Source organism: Gorilla gorilla, chromosome 15 (assembly GCF_029281585.2).
Source record: "Gorilla gorilla gorilla isolate KB3781 chromosome 15, NHGRI_mGorGor1-v2.1_pri, whole genome shotgun sequence".
Taxonomy (NCBI): Eukaryota; Metazoa; Chordata; class Mammalia; order Primates; family Hominidae; genus Gorilla; species Gorilla gorilla.
Genome location: NC_073239.2, coordinates 109,354,923 through 109,373,273, shown reverse-complemented (window position 1 = coordinate 109,373,273; position 18,351 = coordinate 109,354,923). Strand labels below are relative to the sequence as shown.

The 18,351-nt window shown below is 46.0% G+C and overlaps 1 protein-coding gene across 2 annotated transcripts in view; it reads right to left on the bottom strand.

Moving 5' to 3' along the window:
- The window catches only part of SLC24A4 (solute carrier family 24 member 4), a 177,941-nt gene that overhangs the window by 62,660 nt on the left and 96,930 nt on the right, over positions 1–18,351 (bottom strand). For both annotated transcript variants that reach the window (XM_004055590.5, XM_004055591.5), the window contains one exon: positions 4,287–4,363. In XM_004055590.5, coding sequence (XP_004055638.3) covers positions 4,287–4,363 — 77 coding nt within the window. The remainder of the gene's footprint in view (positions 1–4,286; positions 4,364–18,351) is intronic.

Below are 18,351 nucleotides of genomic sequence, written 5' to 3'. Positions count from 1 at the left end.
GAGCCGCTCTAGCAAATTAATTGAGCGCAAAGAGCGGGTCATCGGAACCCCAATTTATAGCAGGTTGTTCAGAAGCACAGGTAAAACAACTTGAGGTTTGCAATGCCGTCTAAAGAAGAAGCAGTCTTGTGGGACTGAGCCCTTGGTGGGTGGGAGCTGCTGCTGTCTCTAGGTACGGTGTCAGAACTGAATTGAGTTAGAGGACACCCAGCTGGTGTCTGCTGAATTCTTGGCATGTGGGGAAAAAACCCACACGCATTTTGTTGTGTGTTTGTTGAAGCAGAATGTGGTGAGCAAATTTGAGAGCAGGAAAAACACTTTTTTTTCTACTCTCTCAAGCATCTCTTCTTAAAGCAGCAGCTCTCTGTCCTAGCATCAGAGTCTGCCCTCAACAGGCAAGATCTAACCCTAACAGCCAAGAAGGAAAGCACTCAGAACCGTCATTTTAAGAATTTAAAATAATAATAACAATCCTGATTTGCTCCCTTTAATTTTAGGGAAGGCACTAAAGTGACGAACTGCCCATCCACTGCCAAAACAAATGGCAACTTGAGATCCAGCATTTCCTGGGATGCTACTTAATAATGCTGGCACCATTAAAACGCACAGGTCATTGACATTCAGAGGTTCATGGAGTAAAGAACCCGGATTCTAAGGCTGGTTCTGGAACTGACTTGCCATGTGACTTTGGATAAGAAACTTTTCTAGGTTGTGGTTTCAGCATCTGTCTCATGATGAAGTAAGAACAGATCAGCAGTTTTAAAATGGTTTTCTATCTGGAGCCTCTCTCTGGCCCATCCCTCTGTTCAGCAGCCAGCACGGCTTCACTGAGCTCATCCTGTGTGCCAGGAACTACCGAGGGTATCACAGATACAGTGGTGAGGAAGCCAGGAAAACCCTCGCCTATAACTTACCTTAGTGGGGAACAAAGAAGCAAATTGGCCAGTAAAATATCTACCAGGAAACAGCAGTGCAAAGGCCCTGAGGTAGGAGTGTGTTCGATGCCTTTGAAGAACAACAGGTAGAATAGAGTGGAAAACAGAGAATGTGAGGTTGGAGGGAGAGGCAAGGACCAGGACCCACGGAAAAAGAGATGGGTTTTGCTCTAAGCACTGGGGGAAGCCATTTCTTTCTTCAAAGAAAAAGTGCTATGGATGTCCTGTTTGCAAAAGAGAAAGGCTGGGCTACTTCAGCTAAAACAGTGATACTCATCAATTTCACCATTCATTCATTGGGATTAATAAAGTAGAAGATACATTAGCTGCATCCAGGGCATCTGAGGCAGGTATCTACTGGATTTGACTCATTGTCAACATTTTGGGGAAGAGAAGTAAAAAGAAACAAATAGCAGGGGTGTGGGTAAAGGGGAGAAGGCAGGTGGGGGAGACTCTGCTACGAAGCTTAGGATTCTGACTTGAATTCACACTCACAGCAATCCCCACCAACATCACCTCCCGAGAGGCCAAAAGGCCTCTCTCTCTTCTGAGCCCTGAGAAACAATGAGGAGAGAAGATGAGCCAAGATGGCACCCCGATTTCCATCTCTTGGGTCACGGAGCACTGCAGGCAAAACTGGCCCCTAAGCTAGGTTCTTTTTGTGCTCTGAAGAAGAGGTCAGCATTCATCTACCCATTCAAATCAAAAAAAAGAAAAAACGAGAGGTCAGCAAAGTTTTTCTGTAAAGGGTCAGATAGTAATATTTTAGGCTTTGCCGGCCAAATAGTCACTTCCACAACTATTCTGCTGTTGTGAAACAAAAACGAGCCATAGAATGGGTGTGGCAGTGTTCCAATAAAACTTTATTTATAAAAACAGTTGGTGGTATGGGGGTGATAATATTTTAGGCTTTGCTAGCCAAATAGTCATTTCCACAACTATTCTGCTGTTGTGAAACAAAAACGAGCCATAGAATGGGTGTGGCAGTGCTCCAATAAAACTTTATTTATAAAAACCATTGGCGGTATAGGGGGGATTTTCCCATGCTGTTCTCATGATAGTGAGTGAATTCTCACGAGATCTGATGGTTTTATAAGGCAGTTTTCCCTGCTCTTGCATGATCTCTCTTCCCTGCCACTGTGTAAAATGTGCTTCCTCCCCTTCTACCATAATTGTAAGTTTCCTGAGGCCTCCCCATTCCCATCCATGCGGAACTGTGAGTCAGTTAAACCTCTTTTCTTTATTTAAAAAAACAAACAAACAAACAGTTGGTGAGCTGGATTTGGCTCTCCAGCCATAGCTTGGTAACCCCTCCTCTAAAGGGTTCCTGTGAAATTCCCACGGTGCACTCAGGTTCAGCAGAAACCTGAGGTTTCATTTCAGCTATGCCAAGACTTTCACGAGGCAGGACCACAGAACTGTGGGACCAATTAGCCACATCCACAGTCCCTTAGTGAAAGGGGAGGAGTGTAAAACCAGAGAAACTAGAAAGATAATAACTCTGTTATAGAAATAATAAACAGGTCTGTCGTTCAAAATGTGCCAACAACCCTCATTCTAGTCTTCATTTTCATTAATGGCTTACCCTGTTAATTAAAACTTCACCCATTCTTTATTTTCTGGTTGTTACTACCTATGTGGGAATTCCAGATTTCACTTTCTTAATGATCTCTTGCAAAGAGTTAATACTGGGTTGGGTTTAAATATACAAGCAGATGGTGCTGGATGGTCAGGGAAGCTGATCAGGAGGAAAATTTGCTGTGGTTGATCCAAAGCAGAGAAGCAAACCTTGACCAGCTACGTTTCTCCACACCACATAATAGAGTCAGCAAACCTTTTCTGTAAAGGGGCAGATAATAAATATGTTTGGCTTTGTGGGCCAGGCAGTCTCTGATGCATGGACTCAGCTCTGCCTCTGAAGTGAAAAAATAGATATTATAGAAATGAATAGGAGTGTCTGTGTTCCAATAAAACTTTATTTACAAAAATAGGCATTGAGCCAGACTTGGCTAGGGTTGTAGTTTGCCTATTCCAGCACAGAGAGTGACTGGTAACTTAGGTTTGAACTCTTATTTCTTTTCGAATTACTACTTGACCCCCCTTCCACCATTTGTCATCAAGGTCCATCTGAATAGGGAGGGAAGTTTGAGAAGTACAACAAAGTTTTAAACTACAGATGCTCCTAGACTTACAATGAGGTTATAGCTTGATAAGCCCATTTTAAGTTTAAAATACTTTAAGTGGGCCGGGGACGGTGGCTCACACCTGTAGTCCCAGCACTTTGGGAGGCCGAGGCAGGTGGATCACCTGAGGTCAGGAGTTCGAGACCAGCCTGGCCAACATGGTTAAACCCCGTCTCTACTAAAAATACAAAAATTAACCGGGTGTGGCAGCACATGCCTGTAATACCAGCTACTTGGGAGGCTGAGGCAGGAGAATCGTTTGAACCCAGGAGGCAGAGGTTGCAGTGATCCAAGATCGCGCCACTGTACTCCAGCCTGGGCGACAGAGCGAGACTCCATCTCAAAAATAAATAAATAAATAAATAAATAAATAAATAAATAAATAAAATACTTTAAGTGGAAAATGCATTTAACCCAATTAACTACTGAACATCATCCCTGAGCCTAGCCTACCTTGAACGTGCTTCAGAATACTTAATTAGCCTACAGCTAGGCAAATTCATCTGGCAACACAGTACCCTGTAAAGTATTGGTTGTTTGTTTATGCTCATGCCCACGTGACTACTGGGAGCTGCAATTGGTGCTACTGCCCAGCATGAGGAGAGAGTATCACTGGCCCAGAAAAAGATAAAACTTCAAAATTCACAGTATAGTTTCTTTATACTTCCAGAACAGTGATACTGAATATGTCTCACTTTTGTAACATCATAACACTGAAAAATAGTAAGTGGAACCATCCTAACTTGGGGACCATCTACGTAGTGATGTAAAGGTATTAAAATTTAGGGGTAGTCATGGGAATCAGGACAGCAGGCATTTGCAGGAGTTACCACGTGCCATGCAACACTGATGCCCTTGACCCATATTCACTCATATTCACACTCTGTAATAGGTACCATCATCCCTGTTTTACAAAAGCAGAAAATGGGGTACAGGAAAGACTTGCATTCCTGTGTTGGTCCTGGGGCCACTAGCTGTGTGACACTGGGTAAGTCACCTAACACGTTTAAGACACCATTTTTGTGTGGGTAAAACATGCCCAGTCTCGGCTTTCCTCACTGGGCTGTTACAAGAATAAAAGATCTCAGACACGCCATGGCTCTGCCCCGCTGTGCAGAGAGGCTTCATGTGCCAGAAGTTTTGTGACCACTCTGGGAGGACGACTTACACCAAGGATGTGCAGCAGGACGGCTCCGTGCTGTCGCTCCTTATTGGAGAACAGATCTGTGGGGAACTCGTGAATCGCTGGAAGACAGGAAGAGATGGCAGAGTGTTAGTTATCTATGGGCCTGCCGACAAACCTCACTTGACATCCGAGAGTTCACTAAGGAACTGCAGAGCCCACCTGGCTTTGGACTGATCAGAGAGAAGGCCAGCCATTTCTCAGTCCAGGGGCAGACCAGTGCTCTCAGGAAATAGTTGCTGGATACTGGATTATGCAAAGATATTCCAGCCCCTTACAGTGATCATGTTTTAGATATGTCTTGCATTTTAAAAAACAGTATGAAACACTTCCACATAATAGGATGGCTAGAACCCAGAACAGATAGTAGTAAGTGTTGGCAAGGATACGGAGGTACTGGAATTTCAAACACTGCTGGTGGAAATGTAAAATGGTACAGCCCTGGGAGGCAGTCTGGCAGTTCCTCAAAAGATTAAGCATAGACCATATGACCCAGCAATTCCACTCGCAAGTATAGACCCAAGAGAAATGCAAACAAATGTCCACACTAAAACTTACACATCAATGTTCATAGCCATATTGCTCATAACAGCCAAGATGTGGAAATAATCTAAATCAAATGCTTGGGGTTTGAGTATCATTCCTGCATCCCCAGGCAGCTCTGAGCAACTCATCTGCTCAGTAATAGAGGAATAATCCCTTCTCACCTGCCACTGCCACATTCAAAATCATCAGCGGATAAGCACGCTCATGAACAGAGGTATACACGAATGAATTCCATTGTCACAGATCCTGTTTAGGGCACTCTCAGATCTCCACCCACCCTCACCACACCAGCTAAACTGGAAGCTTCTGGATGGCAAGGATCCACACTTCCCTGGTCACCATTGCACCCTCAGTACCTAGGCCAGGCCTGGTACACAGTAGGTTCTCAATCAACCTTAGTAATCGACTGAATAAACAAAGGTTAAAATATTAACAAAAATAACAATATGTATTGTCTCATCTTATTAGAATACTTTTATTACCCTTGTAAACCCCTTAAACACACGGAATGACACCTAGTTCATTGTGGGTGCTTGATAAATGCTTGTTAAATAAACTTCCAGGACAGAAATCCCTTCTCTGCAAATATAATTGGGCCCTAAGCTCTGAAAATGATGCTTTCTCCCTTATATGGAAATTTTTCTGATTTTTCAGATCTGATTCTCTCGGCAAGCCACAGAAAACATCAGCTCCCCAGACACCCAGAAAATGTTCCCACTTTAAAACAAGCAGCATTTAACGAAAAATAGATTCTTTCGCTTCCCTCACATCTCTCTCTTTTTTTGTAATCAAACTTCTTTAATAGAGTTGCTGCTGTCGGTTCAAGGGCATGGATTGGCTTCAAGGTTTGTCAGCTCAGAGATGGAGAATTACATAGGGAGAGACTCGGCATTGTTGAGGCCAAGATCTTACTTCCAGGAGAAATGCAGCTGCTGGGATATTTCAGTGCAGATCAATAGACATTTCTGTCATGAAAATTGGAGACATTTCCTGATTTTCCAAACCAGGGTTTTGAGAGCTGATTGATTTATCCAATCCTGGGAATTAGAATAACATCTTTAAAAGTGTTTGAAAAATGAGAAGTTTTGAAAATTAGAAAAATGTCATGTCATCTTTCTGCTGCTGGGGACATATCACCTGACCTCCAGCAGGGAGGGGGCGTTGGTTCTAAATGGCTTTGCCCTTGGTAGGAACAGACTTCTACTCAGCCTCACACCTTGCTCTGCACACCCATGTGTATCCTGGAAGGCTGTGGAGGAGAATGAATGGCATCTATGGCCTTAATTTTGCCAGCAAAGACAGTGGTCACTGGCAGAGTTCCCGGCTGCCTGTGCCCCACCATCCTCTGTACCCATCCGCACCTTCCTGGTACATCTTGAACCCACAAGGCAGGCACTAGAGCCATCAACGTTCCTGTTTTCAGATGAGGCTCAGAGAGGGAAGTAAGCAGCTCAGAGCACCCAGGCATCTACGCCAGCACTCACAGTGGGACCTGATGTTCCTCGTCCAAGGTTAAGCCCCACCTCTAACACTGAGACGGTCTGGCCAAGTGGAAATCACGCCACACTGTCGACTGGAGTCCTAGCTTGACTACGCATGAGCTTGTGTGACCCTGGTCACATCATGAAACTTCTCTGACCCTCTGTCTCTTCAGTGGCAATTTGCTGCTACTTCTACTTGTTCAGCCTCACGCCTTGCTTTGCACCCCTGTGTGCATGCTGGGGGGCTATGGAGGAGAACGAATGGCTTCTATGGTGACGAATCAGTCATCCTTATTATGTGCGGCATGCCCTGGCATGGACATCAAAGGCTGTGAGCAGGCAGATATCCACCCCACCCTTCCCAGTTGGCTGCTGATAGCTGGGATCAGTCTGCTCCACAGTTCAGGATTAAAATCCTCTAGACACTGGCATGGTGAAGGGGGTGGGTATAGACCAGGACTCTGTGGCCTCCCACCCTTGTCACTGACAGCAACAACTTGGAACTGCAGATGTCCCACACAGCTGTTCCGTGCACTGTCTCTAGCAGCCGATGGACTTAGATTTCAGGAAGTACCTCTGCTCCTAATGACCTGTGGGACCTGAGCAAGCTGCCTGACACCTTGGGGCCTGTTCCCTCACCTACGAATGGAGATCACAGCAGAACCTGGGCCGTAAGAAGTGATACTACTGAGCTCAGCCAGGCTGCCAGTCACTCAGCATCATTAACTTACAGACTCATTCCTTGACATCCATTCTGTCCCCACGACTCCACAGAACACACAGCCTTGGTGTATGAAAGCTAAAGAGAAGACAAAGGCTTCTTGGAGAAAGAGAGAAAGAGCAAGACAATGAGAAAGTAAGAGATGATTTGGGCTACATGAGAATCTGAAGCCTGGAGCAGTGTAATCCCAGGTTCCTGAGAAAGCCTTCCTTCTCCTCCCATGGGCTTCCTGGGATCAGGATCCACTGGGCCACGTTCAAGGGCGGGATGCTTGTGTGTCTGAGGGGGCTGAGCCTGCTCTGTCTGCTCAAATCCCCACCAGGGAGGAGGGAGGGATCAGCAGGGAACATACACACGGCTTTTGAGGTCATGCTTAAGCCTTTAAGCTGCAGAAATCTGAAGGTGGAGGGAGGAGGGAAGGGAGAGATGTATCTGCAGGTGGAGCTGGGCTCAAGGAACCAGGGATGATCCCAGCTCCCCCCTGCCCTGGGGACATGTGGTGATGGGAAAGGAGGGACAGGAGGGAAGCCAGCTGCTCCCCACTCCCCTTTGGACCTCGGTGCCCAGAAGTGGCTTCCATCACTCTTGGTCCTGGACACATCCAGGTGTCCTCACACCCCAGGCATCTGCCTCCCTCCCGTGCACCCATCCTTGACTGTGAGCAGGGTCCAGGGAAGCTGGAGGAGGTCCTTCCTGCCAGTTGCCTTCCTGAACATTGGATGGGAAACTCCAAAATCCTTGGGGACAGAAGCACCTCCAGTGCCCTCAGCACCCTACAATCCGCCATTTGGAGGCCTCCAGGCACACCTGAGCTGTTTTCTTTACACACAAAAAGCTCCACGGTGACGCTCTGAATCAGTGCTGCCCGTTCAGGGATCCAAACTTTCACCAACATTGCTCCTGCTTCTCAAAATGGATGGATTTATTCAACAGCATGTACAGAGCACCCGCTTGGTAGCCACTGGACTGTCTAGGAATGGCTGGATGAGACCCTGATGGACCCTGAGCGCCCTCAGATATGGCAGCTCTTCCTCTCAGAGGGTGGCTTGGGGGAAAGGCAAAGTTACTCAGAAGGTGGAAGGTTATTGAGGTGGGAAATCCCCGATCCAGAAAGAATGTGAACCGATGCATGTTTCTTGAGCATTTACTATGTGCCAGGCACTGGATTAGGCACAGAGCGTCACGGACGTGCCTGGTCTGTAGGACAAGTAAACAAACGACCAAGAGACAGTGAGAAGCTTATTGCGATGGTGCAGAGTAGAATAAGTTAGGGGTCACTGACCTGGGAGAGTTGTTGGGGAACATGCAGCCAGCCCCAGGAGAGGGTGATGCCCACATCAAGGCTTGAAGCCTGCTCCCAGTCAATTCTGAGAAACTCATTATTCTCATTTTATTGAGAGGAAGTGGAGGCTCTGAGAGACTAAAGTCACCTACAGTCACACAAACACAGTCTGGCACAGATAAGAGAAGAACCCAGCTTGGGAGCCCAACTAATACCAGGCTCTCTTTATTGGAGCATGTTACCCCCAGCAGATGCACATCTCAGGACTAAGGTCTCCTCCATCCCAGGAGCAGGCCCTCCGTTCTTGTAAGCTCTAAGGGCCATGCCAAGAGGCCATGCTCTGAAACATACATTGGATTTTGTAGGTCAATTCTGCCTGCAACCCAGAATTCACCCATACAGAGGTCTAGGCCATTATTAAATGGATCCAGAGAAAACCTGTCACTTACATTCCTTGATCTTGAAACATTTAATACAAGTGACTGCTTCCTATTTGTATATGAATGAACGTATGTGTATATAAATGAACAGATCAATCTATTTATCTATCTCACATACACTAAAACTCATTCTTCGTGGTTTGAAGTTCAATGGGTTTTGAGAAACACCTACAGTTGTGTATCTACCACCATACCTCAGACAGAATAGTTCCATCACCCCTAAAATTCCCTTGTGCTGCCTTTTTGTAATCACCCCTCCCTGCACCCCTACTCCTGGTTGTTTAAGCTGCCCAGTTTACCATATTTTGTTATAGGAGCCTGAATGCACCGAGACACATGGGAAATGGAATAATCAAATCCAATAACATCTTGTGCAGAAATAAGAAAGTGGGCACGATTGCCAGGACAGCCTCTCGACACTTAGGTCTCTATAACCTCGACTGCCAGTGGAAACACATCCCTATCTGGTGTGCCATACCACTGATGTTTCCTTTCCCCATATTTGCCTTTTCCAGAGCACCATATCAATGGAATCATGTAATATGTAGCCTTCTTAGTCTGGCTTCTTTCACTTAACAAAATGGTTTAAGATTCGTCCATATTGTCGGGTGATCCCACCTTTTGGAAACATTCCTGCTTAGCTTCTTTGGCCTCCCATCTCCTCACTCAACTCAGTCTCCTCTAGAGGGTCCCCTCCCCCCAAGGGACTCTGAACTGAATGCTGGTGGTCTTGGGGCTTCACCCTGGGCCCTCTTCTGCCCATGTGACCATTCCCTGGCTTTGACTTTTTAATCTCCACATCCAGCTCCCAAATTTCAATCTTCTCTGAGCTCAAGACCTAACATGTCCAGCAGACAACTGAACATCATTCCTCAGCCGTCCTATAAACACCTTCAACTTGCCCTCATTGCATGGCCTCCCATCCATCTGGGTCTGCATAAAACAAATCCTGACATTGTCCTTGATACGGCCTCCTTCCTCATATGTTGTGACAGGTAGACAGGCCAATAGGCACTCAATGTCCTTTTCTATTTCCTCCCATGAACCTTCCCCTCAGGGACCCTAGATATGGGTGTGCAGGCTGTGCACTGCAGGATCATACAGCCCAGTCCTACTTCCCATTCGGAGGAGCCTGGCTCCCTTGCAGCTAGGGTTCTGCATGTGAAGTAGGTTCTGCCAACCTAGGGGACTCAGAGGGCAGAAAAGAGGCAGTGTGTTCTTCCTGCTGCCATTTCCACTGGCAACCAAGTTTACATAGACCTAAGCGTCAAGAGGCTCTCATGGCAATCATGTCCCCTTCCTTATTCCTGCACAGGATGTTACTGAACACTTGATCATTCCGTTTCCCACTTGTCTCAGTTCATTCAGGCCGCTATAACAAAATATCATAAACTGGGGTAGCTTAAAAACAACAGAAATTTATTTCTCACAGTTCTGGAGGCCGGAGGGTCCAAGACGAAGGCACTGGCAGATTCAGTGTCTGGTGAGGGCCAGTGTCCTGGTTCATACATGGTGCCTTATCTCTGCATCCTCACACAGTGGAAGGGACCAGGTAGCTCTCTGGGGTCTCTTTTATAAGGGCGCTAAGCCCAACCATGAAGACTTCACCTCTATGACGCAGTCACTTCCAAAGGCCCCGCCTCCTAATACATCACCTTGGAAATTAGGTTTCCATGTAATGCTGGGGACATACAAACATGCAGACCGTAGCGCTGCTCCTTCAGCCTTCCCTGTAATTTTGTAAGCATCTCATTCCCTGAATTAAATTCCTTTCTGTTGAAAATATTAAACATGGCTTCTATTTCCTGCAGGGAACACTCACTGATACACCCACCTCCTTTTCAGCCAATCCTGCACAAGCCCTGGCAATCCTATTGCTGATCTGCTCTTGAGTCCCTCTGCCGCCATCCTCTCTTGCTGGACCACTGCACTGACCCGTAACCGGTGTCCCCAGGTCCTCTCTCAATCTGCTCCTTCCTGTTTTCCACAGGGCAGCCAGACAAGCTTTTCAACAAACACTTAGGATAAATGCCAAAGACTGCATTTTGGCCTTCAAGGCCCTGCACGGTCTGGCCCTGCCAACCCTTCCAGCCTCACTCATGCCACCTTCCCCATGGTGCCCACTCTACTCTGGCCACACTAGTCATGCCTGTGCTGCCAGGTCCTGGCACAAACCTGGCACGAAGTAGGTGTTCATGAAATGCCTATGGAGTGAATGTACTTCGGGCTCCTCCCTTCTGACACAAACTCAGGAGTCCCCAGTGTGACCTCTGCCTGGATGGCTCCCCAGGAGACGGTGCACTGGCCCTGCCTCCTCAGCCCCTGTCTTCCCAAACTGCTTCTTGGATGCGGCACACCAAGTCTTACCAGGCAGAACATTTTTGACAGAGATGTGCTTTCTGTGAGCTGCTCGTTTTTCTTAAACCTTTCAATTAGTCAATTCTCTTTGGGGAATGTAAACTGTGAATTGAATTTTTTTAAAGGAAAAAAAAAAACTGCCTCAAAACATGCCACTCTCTCTTTGCTTTTTACCCTTGTTAAAAATAACCCCACCTTCTAAGCCTTGACGTTTATTCTGAAACGATGAAAACCAGACTGGAAGGCTGGGAAGTAATTTAAATAGCTTCAAATTTTTATTGTTTCAACTTATATAAGGTATATGTTTTAGAAACCATCCCAGTGCCAGAAACCAAAAGAAAAAAATTGTCACTCCCCCCCCCAATTGTACAGTTTAAAATAACTTTGCTAAGAATTTTATGCCTTTCATGGGCAACAGTTGGAACATCTAGGATTTTCTACCGTCACCCTTGTGTCCCAAACAGGAGTAAAAATAATTAGATTAAGTCACTGACTTAACTAGCATGAGAAGGAGTTTAAAATCCTATCTTTCTTTCAGTACATTCCAAAAGAGATTCAGTGCCATGAAAAAGAAAATACGCCTGGAAGACTCAGCAACAGGAATGTTCTTTCCAGGAGCAACCACTATAGAATTTCTACAGCTGGACAAGGGCCCAGGTACTATGTGGTTCAGCTGTTCTCCACCCAGGAAGGGAAGTGGACTTGTTAATGTCACAGGGCAATGTTTCCTCAGGTGGTTTTCAAAAGCGCCTGGTACCTCTCCCCGTCTCTCTTGCTTCCTCTCTCACCATGTGATCTCCACACACACTGGCTCCTCTTCACCTTCCACCATGAGTGAAAGCAGCCTGAGGTCTCATCGGATGCAAATATCTACTCCTGAACTTTTCCAGACATCAGAGTCATGAGCCATATAAACCTTCTTTATTTATTACACAGCCTCAGGTATTCCTTTTTAGTAACACTAAACAGACTGACACACAAATCCTGTTTGATTTAGGGCCCCACACTTATGACCTCATCCTTGCCAACCCCACCTCTCTCCCTGCCCTGATGCTGAAGATCCTGTCCCACCTCACTGAGAGTCACTTAACCCTCCATTTACATTGATTGATTGATTGACTGATTGATTGATTGATTGAAACAGGGTCTCGCTCTGTCACCCAGGCTGGAGTGCAGTGGTGCAATAATAGCTCACTGCAGCCTCAACCTCCCAGGCTCAGGTGATCCCCCACATCACATCCTCCCAAGCAGCTGGGACTACAGGTGTGCACTATCATACCCAGCTAATTATTGTATTTTTTTGGTAGAGACTGGGTATCACTATGTTTCCCAAGCTGGTCTTGAACTCCTGGGCTCAAGTGATCTGCCTGACTCAGCCTCCCAAAGGTGCTGGGATTACAGGTGTGAGCCACTGCATATAGGTGTAACCCCTCCATTTTAAAGAGGAGAACCCTGAAGTCCAGAGAGGTCAAGTGCTTTGTTCAGCATCATAGCTAGTTAACAACAGAATTGCCAGAGCCCGAATTAATACGAACAGACAATGGCTGGTCCATACAGGACAACAGGACTGTGGCCCACAGCTCCAAAGCAACTAGCCTGGGATGTCAGACCACAGCCTCTGCAGCAATTGGCCCAAAATGGTCATGTTTTGCCAATGACAACCACCTTCTCTACTGTTTTCTCCTGCTTCCAACTCAAGAACAACAAGAGAAAAACAAATAGGCTCCCTGTAGTGAGTTGAATAGTGTCCCTCCAATAACTCATGTCCACCGGAATCCTTAGCATTGACCTTATTTGGAAATAAGATGTATTAGTCAGCAGGGGCTGTCATAACAAAATACCATGGCCTAGATGTCATCAACAATGGAAATTTACTTTCTCCCAGTTCTGGAGGCTGGAAGATCAAAGTGCCTGCAGGGTTGGTTTCTGGTGAAGATTCTCTTCCTAGCTTGTAAATAGCCACCTTCTCCCTGTGTCCTCACACAGCCTCTTCTCTGCACACACACTGCTGGTGTCTCTTCCTCCTCTTATAAGACATCAATTGCTATAGTTTGATGTTTGTTCCCTCTTGATCTCATGGTGAATGTGATCCCCAATCTTGGAGGTAGTGCCTAATGGGAGGTGTTTGGGTCATGGGGGCAGGTCCCTCATGAATAGATTAATGCCCTGGGTGCAAGTGGTGAGTGACTTCTCATTCTATTAGTTCCCGCAAGAACTGGGTTTTGTTTTTGCTTTTGTTTTTGTTTTTGGTTTTTTTTTGAGACGGAGTCTCGCTCTGTCGCCCAGGCTGGAGTGCAGTGGCATGATCATAGCTCTCTGCAGCCTTGACCTGCTGGGCTCAAATGATCCTCCTGCCTAATCTTCCTGAGTAACTGGAACTACAAGCATGTGCCACCATACCCACATCCAGCTTATATATATTTTTGGTATTTTTTTTTGGTAGAGATGGGGTCTCACTATTATGCCCAGGCTGGTCTCAAACTCCTGGCCTCAAGCAACCCTCCCACCTTGGTCTTCCAAAGTGCTAGGATTATAAACATCAGCCACCATGCCCATCCAGAGCTGATTGTTAAACAGAGCATCTCTCTTCTCCCGCTCTTTTGCTTCCTCTCTTACCATGTGATCTCTGCACAGGTTGGCTCCCTTTCACCTTCTGCCATCAGTGAGAACAGCCTGAAGCCCTCACCAGAGGCAGATGCCCACTCTTGAACTTTCCCAGACATCAGAATCATTAGCTAAAGAAACCTTTTTTCTTCATACATTATGCAGCCTCAGGTGTTACTTTATAGCAACACTAAAAGGACTAAGACTCCAATCCTATTTTATTAGGGCCCTACTCTTATGACCTTATTTAACCTTTATTACCTCTCTAAAGGCACTATCTCCAAATACCATCACTTCACACGAACTTAGAGAGACACGATTCAGTCTTTAACATAAGGTCTTTGCAGAGGTAGGTAGTTAAGTTGAAATGTGGTCACACTGCATTACAGGGGACCCCGAATCTAATGATTGGTGGTCTTAGAAGAAGAGGAGGAGACACACAGAGATACCAAGAGCAAGGGAGGTTGGAGTGGTATGTCTACAAGCCAAGGAGGAGATACTGAGAACAAGCCATGGGATGATGAAGGCAGAGGTTGGAGTGGTATGTCTGCAAGCCAAGGAGTCCTGGCAGCCAGGAGAGAGGCCTGGAACAGATTTTCTCAGAGACTCCAGGAGGAATCAATCCTGCTGATACCTTGATATTAGACTTTTGGCCTCCTGAACTGTGGGAGAATAAATTTCTGTTGTTTTAGGTCACCCAGTGTGTTCTACTTTGTTATGGCAGCCCTGGGAAGGCAAAACATTCCTTAAACCAATGCACACAATGCCCTGCTTCCAGTTGGCTGCCTCACGCCAACAGCCTCCACCCAGGGCACACCTGAAGCCTGCCCTCTCTTCCCTGCTGTGAAGCCTCCCCGCTCCCTTGCCTGACTTTGAGTCTTTACCAAACGCAAGTGATGACAGCTGACTCCCTTGCTATAGTAAACTCTGAGTAAATATCTTGGGTTGTTTTCATTTGTGTGGTCTTTGTTTATTTCCACAATTAGCAGCAATCTTTAGTTGTGTCTCTACTCTCTTTCTCCTGCACTAGGTTAAGTGTTCTCAGAGTGCTGTGGTGACAATTTGTTTGTTCCTGTATTGTCTTTACCTCTACTAGACAAGGCATATACTTAATATCTAAAGTAAATTAGGCTGGGTGTGGTAGCTCACACCTGTAATCCCAGCACTTTAGGAGGCCGCACTTTGAAAGGCCGAGGCAGGGAGATTGCTTGAGTCCAGGAGTTCGAGACCAGCCTGGCCAACATGGCAAAACCCCGTCTCTACTAAAAATACAAAAATTAGCCAGGCATGGTCGCGCCTGCCTGTAATTCCAGCTACTCAGGAGGCTGAGACAGGAGAATTGCTTGAACCCGGGAGGCAGACATTGCAGTGAGCCGAGATCGTGCCACTGCACTCCAGCCTGGGCAACAGAGCAAGTGAGACTCTGTCTCAAAAAAAATGAAATGAAATGAAATGAAACGAAATGAAATGAAATGAAATGAAATGAAATAAAGTAAATTAGGGGCTGGGTGCGGCAGCTCACACCTGTAAGCCTAGTACTTTGGGAGGCTGAGGTGGGAGGATTGCTTGAGTCCAGGAGTTCAAGACCAGACTGGACAACATGGCAAAAGCCTGTCTCTTAAAAAAATACAAAAATTATCTGGGCATGGTGGTGCATGCCTGTGAGCTAAACTCAGGACGCTGAGGTGGGAGGATCACTTGAGCCCAGGAAGTCAAGGCTGCAGTGAGCAGTGATGGCACCAATGCACTCCAGCCTGGATGACAGTGAGACCCTGTCTCAATAAATGAATACATAAAATAAAAGTAAATTCGGAACCTAGGTTTCTACGTACTGCACAACCAAACTCTGAGCTAGTCACCAGTCGGCAACACAAGTACCACTGAGTTTATTGAAAGGACAGGCATCATTAAGGGAAACCATTTCTTTTTGGAAAAATAACTTCCATTTTTTTAGCATGATATAATGTTCTACATATGAAACATACATAGCAATACACATACAATGCTTACTACATGTCAAGTACTTTCTACATTTCAAGGTCACAATGAGCCCAGGAAACACTGTCATTAGTCCCATTTCAAACATGGGCAAACTAGAGCACAGAAAGGTTAAGTAATTTGCCCAAGGTGCAGCCAGTAAGTGGCAGAGCCAAAACTCAAATCTGGATAATCCAGCTCTCAACAGCACTTGACTGTCTAACAAAAGCCAAAAATATGTTTCTTCCCTTTGACATAACAGTTTCTCATGTGAAATTTCTTCTAAGGGTGACATTCAAAATATCAGGGTGAAAGTCATATGTGTGAAGATGCTTGTTACCTCCACTAGCGAGGCACTGGAAGCCACTGACGGCCCAGGAATAGGATAATGGTTATGGAGTTGGACACTTTCCTGTAGTCTTCCCACAAATATTTACTGTTACCCATCAGGTCCCAGCACTGTTCTAGATTCTGAAAATACATCTGTGAACAAGACAGGCAAAAGTGCCTGCCCTTACAGGGCATTTTAGATAGAGTACTACCCAGAAGGATAGTTAAAGACACTGGATGTGGAAAAAATTTTATCATAAATGAAAAAAGCAACACACGAAATCACTCGTGGTTTGTTTGCAGCTACACACAAATCAGCAAATGAAAAGAACTGGATGGAAGTATACCAAAACCATTATGGTGGTTATGGCAGATGGAGGAATTCTAAATGGCTGCCCTTTCCAGGGCCCCTTTCCAAATGCTTTATCGTAAAAATGTTTTAGTCAATTTGCTATGCTTTATTTTTTTAAAAAAAGAATGAAGTTTTAAAACATGGTGTATGGGCCTGGCACAGTGGCTCATGTCTGTAATTCTAGCACTTTGGGAGGCAGAGGCAGGCAGGTCACCTAGGTCAGGAGTTCGAGACCACCCTGGCCAACATGGTGAAACCTTGTCTCTACTAAAAATATAAAAATTAGCCGGGCATGATGGTGGGTGCCTGCAGTCCTAGCTACTTGGGAGGCTAAAGCATGAGAATCACTTGAACCTGGGAGGCGGGGGTTTCAGTGAGTCAATATCACGCCACTGCACTCCAGCCTGGGCGACAGAGTAAAACTGTGTCTCAAAAAAACAAAAACAAAAAAATCGTGGTGTATGAAAGAATCCAGCACAGAAGAGTACCAATGGTATGATCTCATTTATATGGTGCCCAAGCACAGTCAAAACCAAGGTCAGTGATAGAAATCAGAACCACTGGGGGTAGGGGAGGGACTAATCGGCAAAGGGCACAAGGAACTTTCTAGGGTGATGAAAATGCCCTAGATCTTGCTTGGAGTGGTAGTTATACTTAAAAAGCTGTGTATTTTATTGTACTCAAGTTATACTTCATTGAAGAGAGACCTACTGAACGTCTGATGCACTCTAGGAAAAGGAAAGCATATTATCACTGAAAAACTTTAAGAGCTCCCCACTGTTTTTCTCGTTGTTGTACTGTTCATGGCAAGGATGAACAAGTAACAAGCCCCTTGGTTCATGCACCTGAACACAGCACACATCAGCCATCACCGTGCCTCCCCTGGAGGAAATTTTGGGATGATGCCAGATCTGGTTCCTGCCACTGCTTGAAGGTGAGCTCATCTCCAGAGGCTGGAGTTCAACCACAGAAGCCTGAGGAGCAGTGAGGGCTCTGATGCCAGGACCCATTCTCAGGTAGGTTCATGACAACAGGCACTCGGCATCCCAGGAAACAAGACCACAGTATCACCTGAGCCAGCTCACTGTTGCCAATGACAAGAACAGAAACCAATTTACTCAGGGACAGGCCCCCCGTGAAAAAATGCCCATGCCCACCGTGGGTATTCTCAGCTGGTAGAGGTGGACTCTAGACTTAATTTGAGCTGCAAGTACATTTGACTTGTTTGATACATCTGCAGAAACAATTCTTCATTGTCTAACTAGACCATATGGCCAGTAGCCTGTGAAAGGTCCCTGGGATGCACCTTGACATTGTGAGAATGAGCTGCTACTGCTGTTGATCATGATGTACCTCCAACACTCAGATCAAAGCCTGGCACATAGTAGGTACTTATATTGAAGCTTTTACAATAGAGTTTCTTAGGACTGTCTTAACAAAGTATTATATACTTAAAACAACAGAATTTTTTTTTTTTTTTTGAGACAGAGTCTCGCTCTGTCACCAGGCTGGAGTGCAGTGGCACGATCTTGGCTCACTGCAACCTCTGCCCCCAGGTTCAAGCAATTCTTCTGCCTCAACCTCCCGAGTAGCTGGGACTATAGGCACATGCCACTGCGCCCGGCTAATTTTTGTATTTTTAGTAGAGACAGGGTTTCACCATATTGGCCAGGCTAGTGTCTTAACTCCTGACCTCATGATCCACCTGCCTTGGCCTCCCAAAGTGCTAGGATTACAGGTGTGAGCCACCGTGCCCAGCCCAGAAATGTATTTTATCACAGTTCTGTAGGCTGGAAATTCAATATCAAAGTGTCGACAGGGTTGGTTCCTTCTGGAGACTTAGGGGCAATCAGCACCACGTCTTTCTCCCGGCATCTGTGACAGCTGGCAGTCCCTGGCATTCCTTGGCTTGTGGGCCCAGATCACCCCAATGTCTGCCCCTGTCTTTATCTGGCCTTC